The 12924-nt window shown below is 47.8% G+C and overlaps 1 protein-coding gene across 1 annotated transcript in view; it reads left to right on the top strand.

The window, feature by feature from the left end:
- The window catches only part of FUBP3 (far upstream element (FUSE) binding protein 3), a gene marked incomplete at both ends in the record, with an annotated part of 29417 nt that overhangs the window by 16157 nt on the left and 336 nt on the right, over nt 1-12924 (top strand). Inside the window, 8 exons of the mRNA XM_009075508.1 lie at nt 58-162; nt 560-662; nt 1336-1436; nt 2438-2579; nt 7346-7506; nt 8188-8261; nt 8749-8825; nt 12383-12454. Coding sequence (XP_009073756.1) covers nt 58-162; nt 560-662; nt 1336-1436; nt 2438-2579; nt 7346-7506; nt 8188-8261; nt 8749-8825; nt 12383-12454 — 835 coding nt within the window. The remainder of the gene's footprint in view (nt 1-57; nt 163-559; nt 663-1335; nt 1437-2437; nt 2580-7345; nt 7507-8187; nt 8262-8748; nt 8826-12382; nt 12455-12924) is intronic.

Here is a 12924-nt window from a genome sequence, read left to right on the forward strand (position 1 = left end):
CACCAAGATGGCAAGCAGAATAATTTTAAGCTAACTGTAACTTCTTTCCCCATGTAGCAAGCGAGGGAAATGGTACTGGAGATCATCCGAGAGAAAGATCAGGGAGACTTCCGAGGCGTACGCAATGATTTCAGTGCTAGGATGGGAGGAGGCAGCATAGAGGTATGTTTTCTTCACGAGTACTCTGCTAACCTCCCTGTGGGATGGGTAGTGGGTGGAAGGCATAAAATTGCACATGTAACCTGTAAGTTGATTTTTATTTTTTTTTTTTAATGCATTGTGTTCTTTTGCCAGAAGAATCAGTCTGGCTGCAATGAGGAGGAGTTCTCCTGGACTCCCAGATGGCACCTTTCTAATTGTCTTTTTAAGCTGCATTCTTGTAGTGTGCAGAGTTCATTTAGTGGGGAAGGAATTTGTGGCCATGTGTTTGTGGTTTTTTTTCTGTAGCCTGGAGCTGCCTAACATGGCCTGTCCTCAAAGTTAAGAGCATCTCCTTGTAAAATCAGAGTCATTCAGTCTAGTTCTCTGAGCTTTCATACTCCTTTGCCTTTCCCATCAGGTCTCTGTGCCCAGGTTTGCTGTTGGAATTGTGATAGGAAGAAATGGAGAAATGATCAAAAAGATTCAGAATGATGCTGGAGTTAGGATTCAATTTAAACCAGGTTTGTGTGAGGATGGAGAGCCGTTACTTTCTGACCAGTGTTCCAGTTTGGGATTGCTACAGTGACTCTGAGCTGAGGTTCCAGCAGTTAGGCTTTCCTCATGTACAGGTGCATCGTGTCTCTTTCTGAAACCCTTTTAAATATGATGTGCTGCCTCCTCATGCACTTCCTGGTTTTCAGAGAGCAAGATTATCTACAGCTCATTTGCAAACATGAGATGTCACAACACAGTCATGTCTTGAGTGGTAATTATACAGATAAACAAGATAACAATAACAATCTTTTATTTCCTCTTTAAGAATTCTCCTTCAGGACATTAAAGCCTTTGGGGATCAGGAGTTGATTAATTCTGAGTAACTTTCTCTGGGTCCTTGGCTGTCTGATCACCTATCAAAGCTGCCTTTGTCCTCTTAAAATTATATCAGTCTCTTTCATGGCTTTTTGACATTTGAAAGTGTTTTCTTTTGAGTGTTGTTCCCTTTGCAGTGTGGGCTGGGGGTTTGTCTTCTTTCAGTCCAGGGAAGAGGGGCTAACAGTGGAGGGAAAAATTAGCTCTTGGGATAGTTTTGCTGTGTGAAAATGCTGCCAGCAGTGATGGTGCTAGAAGGAAACTTTTGTTGATGAGTGGATGCTTTTCACCTTTTAATTTAGTCTTTGCCACCTCTCTCCACAGATGATGGGATTAGTTCTGAAAGAGTCGCACAGGTCATGGGGCTTCCCGATAGGTGTCAACATGCAGCACACATCATCAGTGAGCTCATCCTCACAGCACAGGTGGGTTCTGGAAATGCTCATCCAGGAATGTAGGCTGCATGCAGGATAAATGGACATCACCCTCTGAAGAACAGCAGTGGTCAGTTTTTCCTCTGGTAGGCCACACATGCTGCTGCCCAGGACAGAGCTGTTAGGTTTGGGGTTTGATTGTCTATGTGTTTTTTTTAATGTAATATGGCTAACTAAGCTATGGAAAGTCTTCTAGTCCCAGGCTGTACTATGAGGCCTCATAGCTCCAAGTTTATCCCCAGTGTGTTTAGTTGTTGTTAAGTTAGTTGGGAATGGTGACCTGGGGAAGTAGAGTCCAGCAAGGAGCCTCAATTCCTGGAGGCTCTGCTCAGACAGCACAGCATTGCCATAATTTGTCCATCAAGGGTAGGTCTTGCTGTCTCTTCTTGCCCCAAGATCTGGTTTGAACACTTGATTTCATAGTTTTTGTTAATAATCCATTTAAATATTGAGGTCTGTCATGATGACCTTTGACTGCCCATGGCATTTGCTTTTGGAAAAAACAGTTACCAAAAATAAGCATGTCCTTTAAATGGCTTTGAATTTAAAAGCTTCCTTTGGAAGTTTGGGAAAATGTGCATTTCAGCTGAGTAATTCCAGGAGTTGTTTAAAGGATGACACTCAAAGGGGTTTGGAAGCAACTTCTGTTGTGTGTCAGTGCCAAGATCTATAGTTTGCTCCAAGGAGAGCCTCCATCACAAATCAAAAGTCCTTTAGTAGCTGATGCTTATTTATAGGTTTGTTTCAGCAGATGTAAAGGCATGCATTAAAAAATATAAATACCTTCCTGAGTCAGGAAGGCAACTGTAACCTCCATTACTTGGCATTTCCTTAAAGTGCTTCAAGACATTGAGTGTGAAACTGAGGTCCAAGAATATCTTCATTCAGTGCCATTGATTGTGAAGCAGTTTAACTTACATGGCTTGATTTTGTTTTTAATGTGCATTGGGGCCAGCAAAAAAACCACTGATACACATTTTTTGCTTTCCAAGGAACGAGATGGCTTTGGAAGCTTGGCTGTTGCCCGAGGAAGAGGCCGTGGCCGTGGAGACTGGAGTGTTGGAACACCTGGGGGCATGCAGGAAATAACCTACACGGTGCCAGCTGACAAGTGTGGCCTCGTTATAGGCAAAGGTGGGTTTGGTGGCTCCAAATACCTCCTCTCTCAGGATGGTTCTTGCTGCCTTGACAGTGAAGCTTTGGAGTTTTCTGTAATTGTAGGTATTTAGTGGCTGGTGAATGCAGCATAGGAATAAGCTGTAAGCGTTTGTGGTTGTTTTCTTTGTGGTGCTCTCACTCATAATTGTACTCTCCAGGCCCTTGTTCACAAGCTGTAAGAGAGGCTCTTCATGCAGAGCTGTCAAATAAGCTTGTTATAACAAGCAGCTGGCTGAGAAAAGGCAGGTTCATTTGTGAGCTCTTTTTATAGGGAATTCGTTTAAAGGACAGTTTATCAGGGACAAGCAGAGCAGTCATTTCGTCATGCTGCATTTCTGAGAGTGCTGGGTGATAAAATGGAAGGTCTTTGAGTGTGGTAATAACAGTAGCTGCTTCCAGCCACGTACCTGAAGTGAATAAAGCCAAGTAGCAGGATTTATCTGTCTCTGGGCTGGCACCTGAGCCTGGCACAGAGCAGCCCTGGTGCACCTCGTGCCGCTCAGATGAGTGTGTTCGCTGCCGTGGTGTCCCTTGGCTGCCTTAGCCATTGCACCTCTCCATGCTAAGGAGAGCAACAAGGAGTCATCTGACCTTCCTCTCAAGAACCAGGACAACCCCACGATGGTTCTGAAACCAGAGCATCAGCACCAGTCTGTCCTAGAGCAGGATCTGCACGTGGGACAGTGGCAGTACTGAGGGTGGAGCCAGGAGTGGACGAGCTCTGTGGCTCTGAGCTGCTGCAATGTGTCTGAGCTAATGCACTGACCTATCAAAGGAAGTGCATATAATTTTTCTGTCTGGTTATTTCAGGAAGAATGACATATGCCTTAACTAGTAGTTAAGTAATCACAGTTGGCTTTCAGCCTCAGCAGAGAATAGAGGAGGAATAGATAAACTACATCATTAAAGGAGGCAGAAACCTGAGGGCATTGTGCCATGTTTCAGTGGCTCTTAGCTTTCTGGGCAGGAGTGAGCTTGTGATGAGATGTGTGGCCTCTTTCTCCTGCTGCACATCCCTGCTGTTCCCTTCCGTGTGTTTGGCCTCTGTAGCACCCTGAGCTCCTGCCTTGTTGGATGACAAGGGACACAGGCGTGTCAGCAGGGGATCTGAAATCGTTTTCAGACGCTGTTCTTTGCCTCAAACCTGTTCACAAACCTGAAAACTTTTCCCAGTATGAAAACCCACCTGCTTTCCCCATTATGCAGAAATTGCAGAGCAATTGTGCTTGTCCTCACTGAACAGTTCAGTTGGGCAAAAGATCAAGCAAAGCAAATTTTAAGCCCACAAGTGAGACTTATATGTACGGAAAAATCAAATCATAATGAAACTTTATTGCTGTATCCATTAGTCATCCTTAATAAAGGATCAGAAAAGGTCACTTGTTGTTCAGCAGTGCACTGAAGTGGAGCATTTGTGACTGCAGAGAGCACTGTGTGCTGAAAAGATAAATGCAGGTAGTGGAGTGAATGTCCCAGCGTTCAAGTGCAGGGCCTGGCACGGCCTCACTGGGGGGTGAAGGGTGGCTTTTTACCTTTGTTTCTACAACAGCAAAATAGGGATTCTTACCCAGCCAGATCAGAGGCTTTCTGGAGTGACTAATTACTAGTTGTATGGTGATTTGAGTGCTTGTAGCTTTGTAATACCACCTTGTAATCGGTGTTCTCACAGTGCCTATGCTCTTAGGCTGTTGCAGCCTTCACTTTTGTCAAATGAATGATGGCTGTAGCATTGCCTTTTGGGTCCTGGACCAGCATGGATGTGCTGCACTCTCCATACATTGATGCAAGACACTGATTCTTGTTGTTTCCTCCCCTACTGCCCGTGGAGCAGTGTAGGGCAGAGAGGTTTTCTTAACAGTGACCAATTCTAAAATCTTTCCCTCACCCCTTTATAGTTTCTCAGCAGTTTCCAGCTTTTGGGTGTTTTCGCAGCTGTGGTACAGGATGGGGCTGTCAGCCTTCTCTCTAAAATCTGGATTAGACCTCTTGGGACCATCAGGTTGCCCAGGGAAGCAGTGGCTGCTCCAACCCTGGCAGTGTTCAAAGCCAGGGTGGATAAAGCTTTGAGGAGCCTGGTCTGGTGGGAGATGTCTCTGTCCAGGGCAGGGGGTTGGGACTGGGTGATCTCTAAGCTCCATTCCAATCCCTTAACATACTATAATAGTATGAGCAGCCTGGTCTCTGGATCAGCACTCAAGCAGTGGGTCCCTGTGCCCCTAGGTGTGCTGTATGTGATGTGGCCAGGTAACTTCTCTGAGCTTCCAGCTCCCTGTCACCACTGAAGAAGGGGGAAAACCGGGAGATGGGGAAGTTTCTCAGCTCAATTTCTGCAGCATATGGCATAGATCTAGGGCCCTTTTCTTGTGGACGTCACTTCTCAGCTTGGGAGCATTAGCCTTTAGGAGCTGATCGAGCTCCCTGTGGATCCTGTGCTTGGCTTTTTCCTCTAGAGGGTGAGTAGGTGCAGCTTTTCTTTTCCAGATGCCCCGAGGAAGGGTGGAGGCAAGTGCCATACACATGTCAAGCACTGTTTCTGTCTGGTGGTGCTTGGAAACAGCCACTGCCTCCCTGGGCCCCCCTGGATTTCCATGATAAATAGTGCAGTGCTGACAGATCCGTGGCCGGACTGGCTCTTGTCAGCTCGGCCTTTGAGCAGGTTTGATTAATTGCTTTACGATTTCACGTCCAGCCGGGAGGCCTCTCCTGGATCCCTCCTGCCCCCCATCAGGTGGAAGAATGGAGCTGGATGAATGCTCTATAGACAGTCACCATGTGCCGAGCGGGTCACCTCACCGTGGGGAAGATGAACTCCTTCCGGCAGCATCACGGGACTGCGTCACTGCATTTGCATCCTCTGAGGGCTGGATTGGGATAGGTCGGGTGGGAGGGAGCTCTTTGGCATTTACCAGACCTGGAGGGTAAGGAGGACAAGGGCACCAAGTCCTGATATAGGGATAGGAGTTTGCAGCCTCCCACCAAACCTGGAGAGGCAGCTAACTTCATCCTGCGGTGTGGTCCAGGAGGGAATCGATGTGGGAACAGTCCCAATCAACAGCTACAGACTTGGCGCTGAATGCTAAATGGGGAAATGATTTGAAATCTGTATTCTCCTTGCTTCCAGTTTGAGAATGCTTCAATTTTTAATCCTCTTTTGGAAGGAGAAACTAGGCTGCAGTGCGAGTAGCAACCTGTGGTTGTGCCTCTGTCACCCAGTAAAGAAGTTTGGCTGCTCCTTCAGATTGTGTTGCCTGAAAGGGTCCTCTGTGTTCATTAAGCAGATGAAATGGCTGTTTATTCAGATCTCACCTCAATATGTAAAAACCAGAGCTTCAAACAAGTCTGTGTCGGACAAAAGCCTTACATAGAAAAAAACCTTCTTGGTTTTGAAACTTCATCTTACCCCTTTCCCATGCTTGACTGAAAGTAAGTGGGTTGGCTTTTGGCTGCACAGTACAATCCCTGTTGTCTGCCCAGGGATGTGACATGATTATCTTTTGTTAAATGCATCTTCAAAAATTCATTTAGAAAGAGTTAATTGCCCTTTGGCAACTTTTCCTCCTCCCTTCCCCAAGAAGGCTTTAAAATGTTAAAAAGGTCACGAGTCCATTACAATGAAATGAACAAGTGTCTGCAACATCCACAGTTTGTTTTGAAGTTGTGCTGGATGTATAGAGATGGAAATGTGAGCAAAATTGAGGAGATTATTTTTGGAGGCTCTTTATAATTAAAATCAACCAAAAATCTCCAGTTAGTTTCCTTTGCTCTCTGTCCTGTTTGCTGTCTGTCCTTTGGGCTAGTGGTGTTTTGGTTTGTGATTTAAAAGTTATAAAACTCCTTCCTTCCCCACACCCTTTAATTTCTCCAGTTGAGTGGAGCTGGTCTGTAAGTTGTGTGAGCTTCCAAAAGAAGAATTGAACCATTGTAACATTGGCTGAGGCTTTTGTTAAGCAAATTTCATGAAGAGACTGGGACCTAGCAGGTCTTGAGGAAATCAGATCCACTGTGACTGGCTCTGCTGCATCCTGCTGGAAGCACTCCTGGGCTCGAATGTATCCAGATGGCAAACGAGCCAGACATGTTCACTGCATGCACAGCTAACTCTGAAATAGCAGGAGACAGCCTGGAATCCTGCACTGCTGTGGTTGTGGAGGGATGTGTAGCTGCGGGGTGGATCGGAAGTGTGGTGAGCACAGGCTGCTTGAAGGCAATAACCTATCAAACTGCACTTGCTTGAGAGAAAGCTTAAGCTTTGTTAAGCTACAAGGTATGTGGCTGGTGGCTATTTGCCTTAGTGATGGAAATAAAGAAGGAAGAGGCAGCATGTTCCAGTTGCAGGTGATGTTCTTTTCCTGGGGGATTTGGACAGCTGTGCAAAACCACCAGAACTGTCAGTGCAGTTTTTGCCTCTGCTTTGTCTAAGTGTATCTCAGCCCTGCTGCCTCTTGGTGGGAGCCTGGCAGTGTGCTCACAGAGGGGTGTGTGTATTCTTAGAGCAGCACCATCTATGGCCCCAAAACTGTTGGAGTAACTCATGGTTTCAGGTCATTCTTAGAAGATTTAAGGAAGCAGCGTGAGCTCAAGTACTCTGGTTTCCTTTGCTGTTGCCACCCTCAGCCCACCTCCCCTGAGGCCCACAAAAGGTAGCTGAAACCATAATCCATTACCAGAACCTGACTTTGATCTGGTTTTATGGAGAGAGATGCTGGATATTCCTTCTTATATCTTGGTTTCCTTTACTTCAGGTGGTGAGAACATCAAGAGCATAAATCAGCAGTCGGGAGCCCACGTGGAGCTCCAGAGAAACCCACCCCCAAACACAGACCCTGGCGTACGAATATTCACCATCAGAGGGATTCCTCAGCAGATTGAGCTCGCTAGACATCTCATAGATGAGAAAGTTGGTGTAAGTTCCATCTCTGCTCTCTTGGTCTGGCTCTTTCAGATGTGGTGGTGTCACTTTTAGGTCCGTGTAGGCCTGGACTTACAGGATGGCACAGAGTACACACGCAAACGTTATTCAGCTTCAAAACCGTTTGCCTGTTAGCAGCTGTTTTCAACTTGGTGGCCCTCCAGCCATTCATTGGGCTCATATTTGGTGTGGTCCAGAAGGATCTGACTGTTGACATAATCATGGGTAGTGTACAGCTGTATGAGAGAGAAGAACAATAATAAGGTACAAGAATGCTGTCAAAGGAGATTTTTTGAAGGGAAGACAATAGTGTCACTGTGTTAGAATGACACAATCCTGGCAGCATCGTCCTGAAAGGAACACTTCTTGCTCCAGTGAATCCAGGATGACTTACCTTCCATTTAATGTAGGGCTGTGGTGTTGAAGCTTAATAATGTCGAGCTGCAGTACTGCTGAAGGGGGAGACTTGGGTAATAATGTGTGGACAGCACTGAACTGGGACATGGGAGAGCTGCAAAGCAACCTTCATGCTGAATTGCTTGAGAGGAGAAGGCTTGATACCAACCTCAGGATCCACATGTCCCAGGCTGTCTTGTCTTCTTCCTTACTACTCCTAGTAGCTGCCTCCACCCTGTACTTAGAGCTGGCATTAAATGTTTGTGGATTCTGTGACAGGGTACCAGCATGGGTGGACCTGGAGGATTTGGTCAAAGTCCGTTCAGCCAAGCACCCGCTACACCTCATCAAAAGTAAGCTGCTCCATCTCATCACCAACGGGCAGGGAGGGGTGGCTGGGAGCCAGAAAGTGTTGGGAGAAGGGTGGAGGGCCCTGAAGGGGTGGGGTGAGTGGAGTCTTGTAAAGATTGAGCATTCAGAAGCAAACAGCAAGTGAGCTCAGTCCTTTAAGCTGGCTGCAGGAAAGATTTCATCTCTTAAATGATAAACCAGGTAGGTATTATTGGCATCTCCAAAATTCCTGTCTCTAGTGCAGTGAGAGTATGGGAAGAAGCCTGAACTGCATACAGCACCAGGAGTGCTGTTCAGTGTGATGTACCCTCATCTTGGCTTCGTGAACAGATCAGACAGTCTGTAGCAGTCAGTGTTGTTCCCATGTTCACCTGTTTGCTCAGCAGCTGCTGGTTATGAGTGACCACTTCGTTTCTGTGGGCAGCTTCATGTCTGTGGCCTGGTAAGTATTTTATTGTCTACTTGAGCATGGCTTTTTGTCCTCTGCAGTGGTCCTCAGGCGTTCATGACGCAGGGCTGGGGCAGTACCTACCAGACGTGGCAGCAGCCTGGACAGCAAGTCCCAAGTAAGTGTCAGGACCTGTTCCCTTTGCAATCACTGCTTTGTGCCTGCAGAAGGCAGGTTCACACGTGAGACCACATGTGTGGAAGCAGCAGGATGATTTCCTGAGCAGAAGAGGTGTGTGGAGGCACACTGTGCTGTGTGAGCTCAGGATAAGCTGAAGGCCGTGGAAAACTAATGCTTTTTGTGTGCTTAGCTGCTTACTGCCTCATTCTGCTCTTTGGGGAGAGACTGGTCCCTGCTGTCTGTTCCTTTCTAACAAAAACATTTCCTGCCTCAGGCTCTCTTCTCCCAGGATTCTCCAGGCAAGCACTGCCAACCCCACTGCTCCCTAACAGGCTCACTGTGTTGGTGCTGAGCCTTTCCATCTCTTTGTTCTTGACCTTATCAGTTCTTATTTTCTTTCTTACATGTTCCTTATGAGCTCTTTCTTACTGTTTGCCTCCCAGACTGATGGAAAGACTGGGAAAGGAGGTGCAGGAAATGGAAGAAGCATTAGGCAGGGCTCCTGGACTTGCCATTTTTTTCCTGAAAGCCTGTTTAGTCAAAATTGAGCAGTTTGGAATGGAGAGTCCCCTAATCAGAATAATTCAAGTGGTAACTGCATCATCCTGTGTCTGCAGCAGCAAGAGTTGAGGTTTGACCTAAACAGAGCAGATTCTTTGCTTGGTAATCTTGTCCAAAGGACATTTTTCAGTCATCATTTTTCAGGAAATACAAGTTTTTTAATGGCCTGGTCTTGTGAGACTAAAGCTAAGCATCAAAACGTGTGTGTGGGAGGGTAATTTTAAAGGGATTTAATGACAGGTGCTTTTCACTACTAAGGTTGATATAGCAATGAAGTAGATGATGAATTTTGGTGTAAATTCCCACTCCTCGAGGTGCCTGAGGTAGAGGGTTCATTGGAGGGGCAGTGCTTGGAATTGCACTGTGATTCCTTGTGACACCTTTGAATGTTTATGAAACTGTGACTATATGGAATGTGTTCACTCAGTGCACTCCTGAAACATGTGCTCTGGTGAGAGACAGGAACCCTGTGTGGGAATGGTGAGCTAAACTCTGGGTGAGTCCTGCCTCTTAGCAGTTAGTCTAAAAATTGTGTCCTTTCCTTTGAGCTCCAGGGTCTTGCAGAAGGTCAAGTAGCTGTTCTGTTTTCAGGACAGTAAAATGCAATGATAGGTGTCAATGGACTTTTTTTTTCCCATACAGTAGTGGAGTAGTATGGTACTGAAGAAGAGTATTTTCTCATAAGCTTCTTTTACAGGAAAAATTGTTACTCCACTCCTTTCCTTTGCACCCCCAAGAGCTCTGGACTTCCCTGGGCTTTGGGAAGCAGAGCAATCAAGTGCAGCAGGGAAAGCTCTGCAAAAAACCAATTACTTTTACCTTCCCATAAGCCTTTGAATGAATGCTTACAAATTGTGCATTGCTCTTTGCCATGCAACATGCAAGTTAGAGACTCACCTTGGTAACTTAACTCCTTTCTCACCACCCTGAAACATCACCTTATCCTGCCCACCAGCCTCTGGGGAAGGAAAAATCTCCTTTCTGCAGCAGATAGTCATGTCTCAGGCTCACCCCTCCTTGCTCTGGAGCCTGGTCTAGGAAGCACAAACCCCTTGAACCTCCTGATGACAGTGCAGCTCCTACTCCAGTGATGACAGCTTTGCACTGTCAGGTTTCTGGTGGCTCCCAAGACCTGTGAAGTTTCCTACCTTGCCATTATCCTTCCTCTACGTGGATTTCATCCCACAATGCCATGTTTTGGGGGCAGATGTTTTATTCCTGCTATTGCACCTGATGGGAAATGCTGGCTCTTTAATTCCATGTGTGCTCAGGCTGCTCCTGTTGCTGTTTGTAGCCAGGCACACTGAAGGCAGTGGAGGTAAGGAGGGAGGACAGACTCGAGAACGCTGTGGTTTAAGCAGCCTTCACCACTTTTCCTCTGCTGCAGATCAGTGGTGCCCAGGCAGGACAGGTGGAGCTCACCATGGCATGGGAGGATTATTATAAGAAACTAGGTAAATACCTGCTTTTTTGCACTTTTTAATTCAGAAGGGACACTTCCCCCAGTGCTGCAGCCTGCATGTCACAGCTCTGCTAGCCCTGTCACAGCTCTGGTGTCCTGGGGACAGCCTCGAGTGCCCTCCTTGTGGGAGGAGGGGCAGACCCCCACCCCCTACACATGTATTTAGATTTTAATTACTTCCCCCATCTTAAATAAATTAACTGGCTGGGGAAACATTTTGCTGTGAAATGCATTTAGCTGCGTGTCCTTTCAGCCTGCTGCGGACTGTAATTCTCCGAGAAGAAAAGGCATTGAAGGAGGTCCTTTGTTGGCATTAGCAGGTGGACAGTTGAGGCAGCCTTGACCTCTGCCAGAAAAGGTCCTGACTTGTAGCGTTGGTCAAGTCTTTTAACCCGCTTTTATGCCCCTGGACAGGACACTGCTGCCCTGTTCCCTCCACCCACTTCACACTTGCAGTGTATTATTTTCCCCCTTCCCCCCACTTCAAAGCCCGGAGCACGGGCGGTGGGATGGGAAGGGCTGGGAAGAGCTCTGCTCCACGCGTGTCCTCTGTCCTTGCCTGCTGTCCCTGTCCCTAGTGGCTCCTGCTCTGCTCTCACTGTGCCTTACTGCACTTCCCAGTTGCTGTGTTTGCTGTTCAGGACTATTTGTGTGTCTCTGAGAGCTCTGTGCTCGCACTGTGGCTGAGGGAAGTGAGGGTATCCTGCCTCTGTCCCAGCTGGATTGGAGGGGTTGTGGTGCTTCAAAGATAGGGAGTCTGTGCTAGGTGGAGCCCAATGTTTGGGCTCTCTGAGCAGCACTGGCACAGCTTCTCTTGGAGCAGCGTGGGAGGCTGTGCCCTGAGCCAGCTGTGGCTGCTGAGGGGTGTTGTGGTTACCTCCCTGGGTGATGTGTCGGGTGTGTGCTGAAAGCAGTGCCTTGTGCAGGGCTCAGGAGCAGTGTGGCTGCCCCAGAGCTGTGTGCTGTGGCAGGATGTGTGCTGGAGGCTCCTGTGTGGGCACAACATATGGATGGGCATTGCCCACAGGGGCTCCTTCTGCTATGCTCAGCTAGAGGAGAGTGAGGGTGAAGGATGCAGCCTCTGAAAAATAAGTGAGGGGACTCAAAACAGCCATTTCCTTGGCAGCTGTGTGGTTGGAGGTTGAGGTGGCAGGTCTCAGCTCTGTCAGGGCTCTCAGCCCCCTGTCCCTGTGCTCGGTGTGAGTGGACTGACAGCCCAGGGTGGCTGATGTGTGCACTGTGCAGCTCCCAGCCAGGTGCTTTGGCTTGAGCAGGTCCCAGTAGGGTGAGGCTTGGCTCTGTGCCCTTTAGCAGGGCACAGATGAGGTGAAATCAGGAATTTGAGCTTTTCTTCAGCTTTTCCTGAACTGAAGATGTCCAGCGTAGACATCTGTAGAAAGGTGGAAGCTGAAGTGTCAAGTCTGGGCAACTGAGGTAGATCCAGGACCTGCCTAGTGGAAAGGTAGATGTCACTGGCTGGAAACCGTCACCTGTTCCATACTGACGTGCCCCTTGTTGTCATCTTTGCACAGGCCAACAGAGCCAGCAGCAGAACAGCCATCCCGATTACAGCAAAGCATGGGAGGAGTATTTCAAAAAACAGAGTGAGTGAAACAGGCTGTTGGAGAGGAATCAGCTCTTGTTACAAAGAGTTAACTCTAATCTGATTACTTGCATCTCCATCCCTGCCATTATTAGTCCTCCACAGATGCCCCGTGGTCCTGTCCTGTTGGTGATGGTGCATGTAGTTCTCCCAGGGAAAGCTTTCGGTTGTGCTGTCGTGCCTTGGGAGAGCTGCTCCCACAGAGCCATGGTCACCAGCAGACCTTGTGCCCATGCTTGCAGCCAGCCTGCCTGGGGGAAGCAGAGAGCACACAGGAGCTGGCAAAAGCCAGAGAGCTGGAGCTGGGCTGTGAAAGGGTAGGAGAGCTGATGGAAACACGGGCCTGGCTTTCTCCGCCGCGTTACGGAGCGCATGATCCCGACCTCTGGACATGCTTTTGATGCTGTGCTGCTGGAGCCTGTGTGCTGAGGATGAGGGTGCAGGCTGTCAGCTGTCCCTGCAGCTGCCGGG

Source organism: Acanthisitta chloris, unplaced genomic scaffold (assembly GCF_000695815.1).
Source record: "Acanthisitta chloris isolate BGI_N310 unplaced genomic scaffold, ASM69581v1 scaffold35815, whole genome shotgun sequence".
Classification (NCBI taxonomy): domain Eukaryota; kingdom Metazoa; phylum Chordata; class Aves; order Passeriformes; family Acanthisittidae; genus Acanthisitta; species Acanthisitta chloris.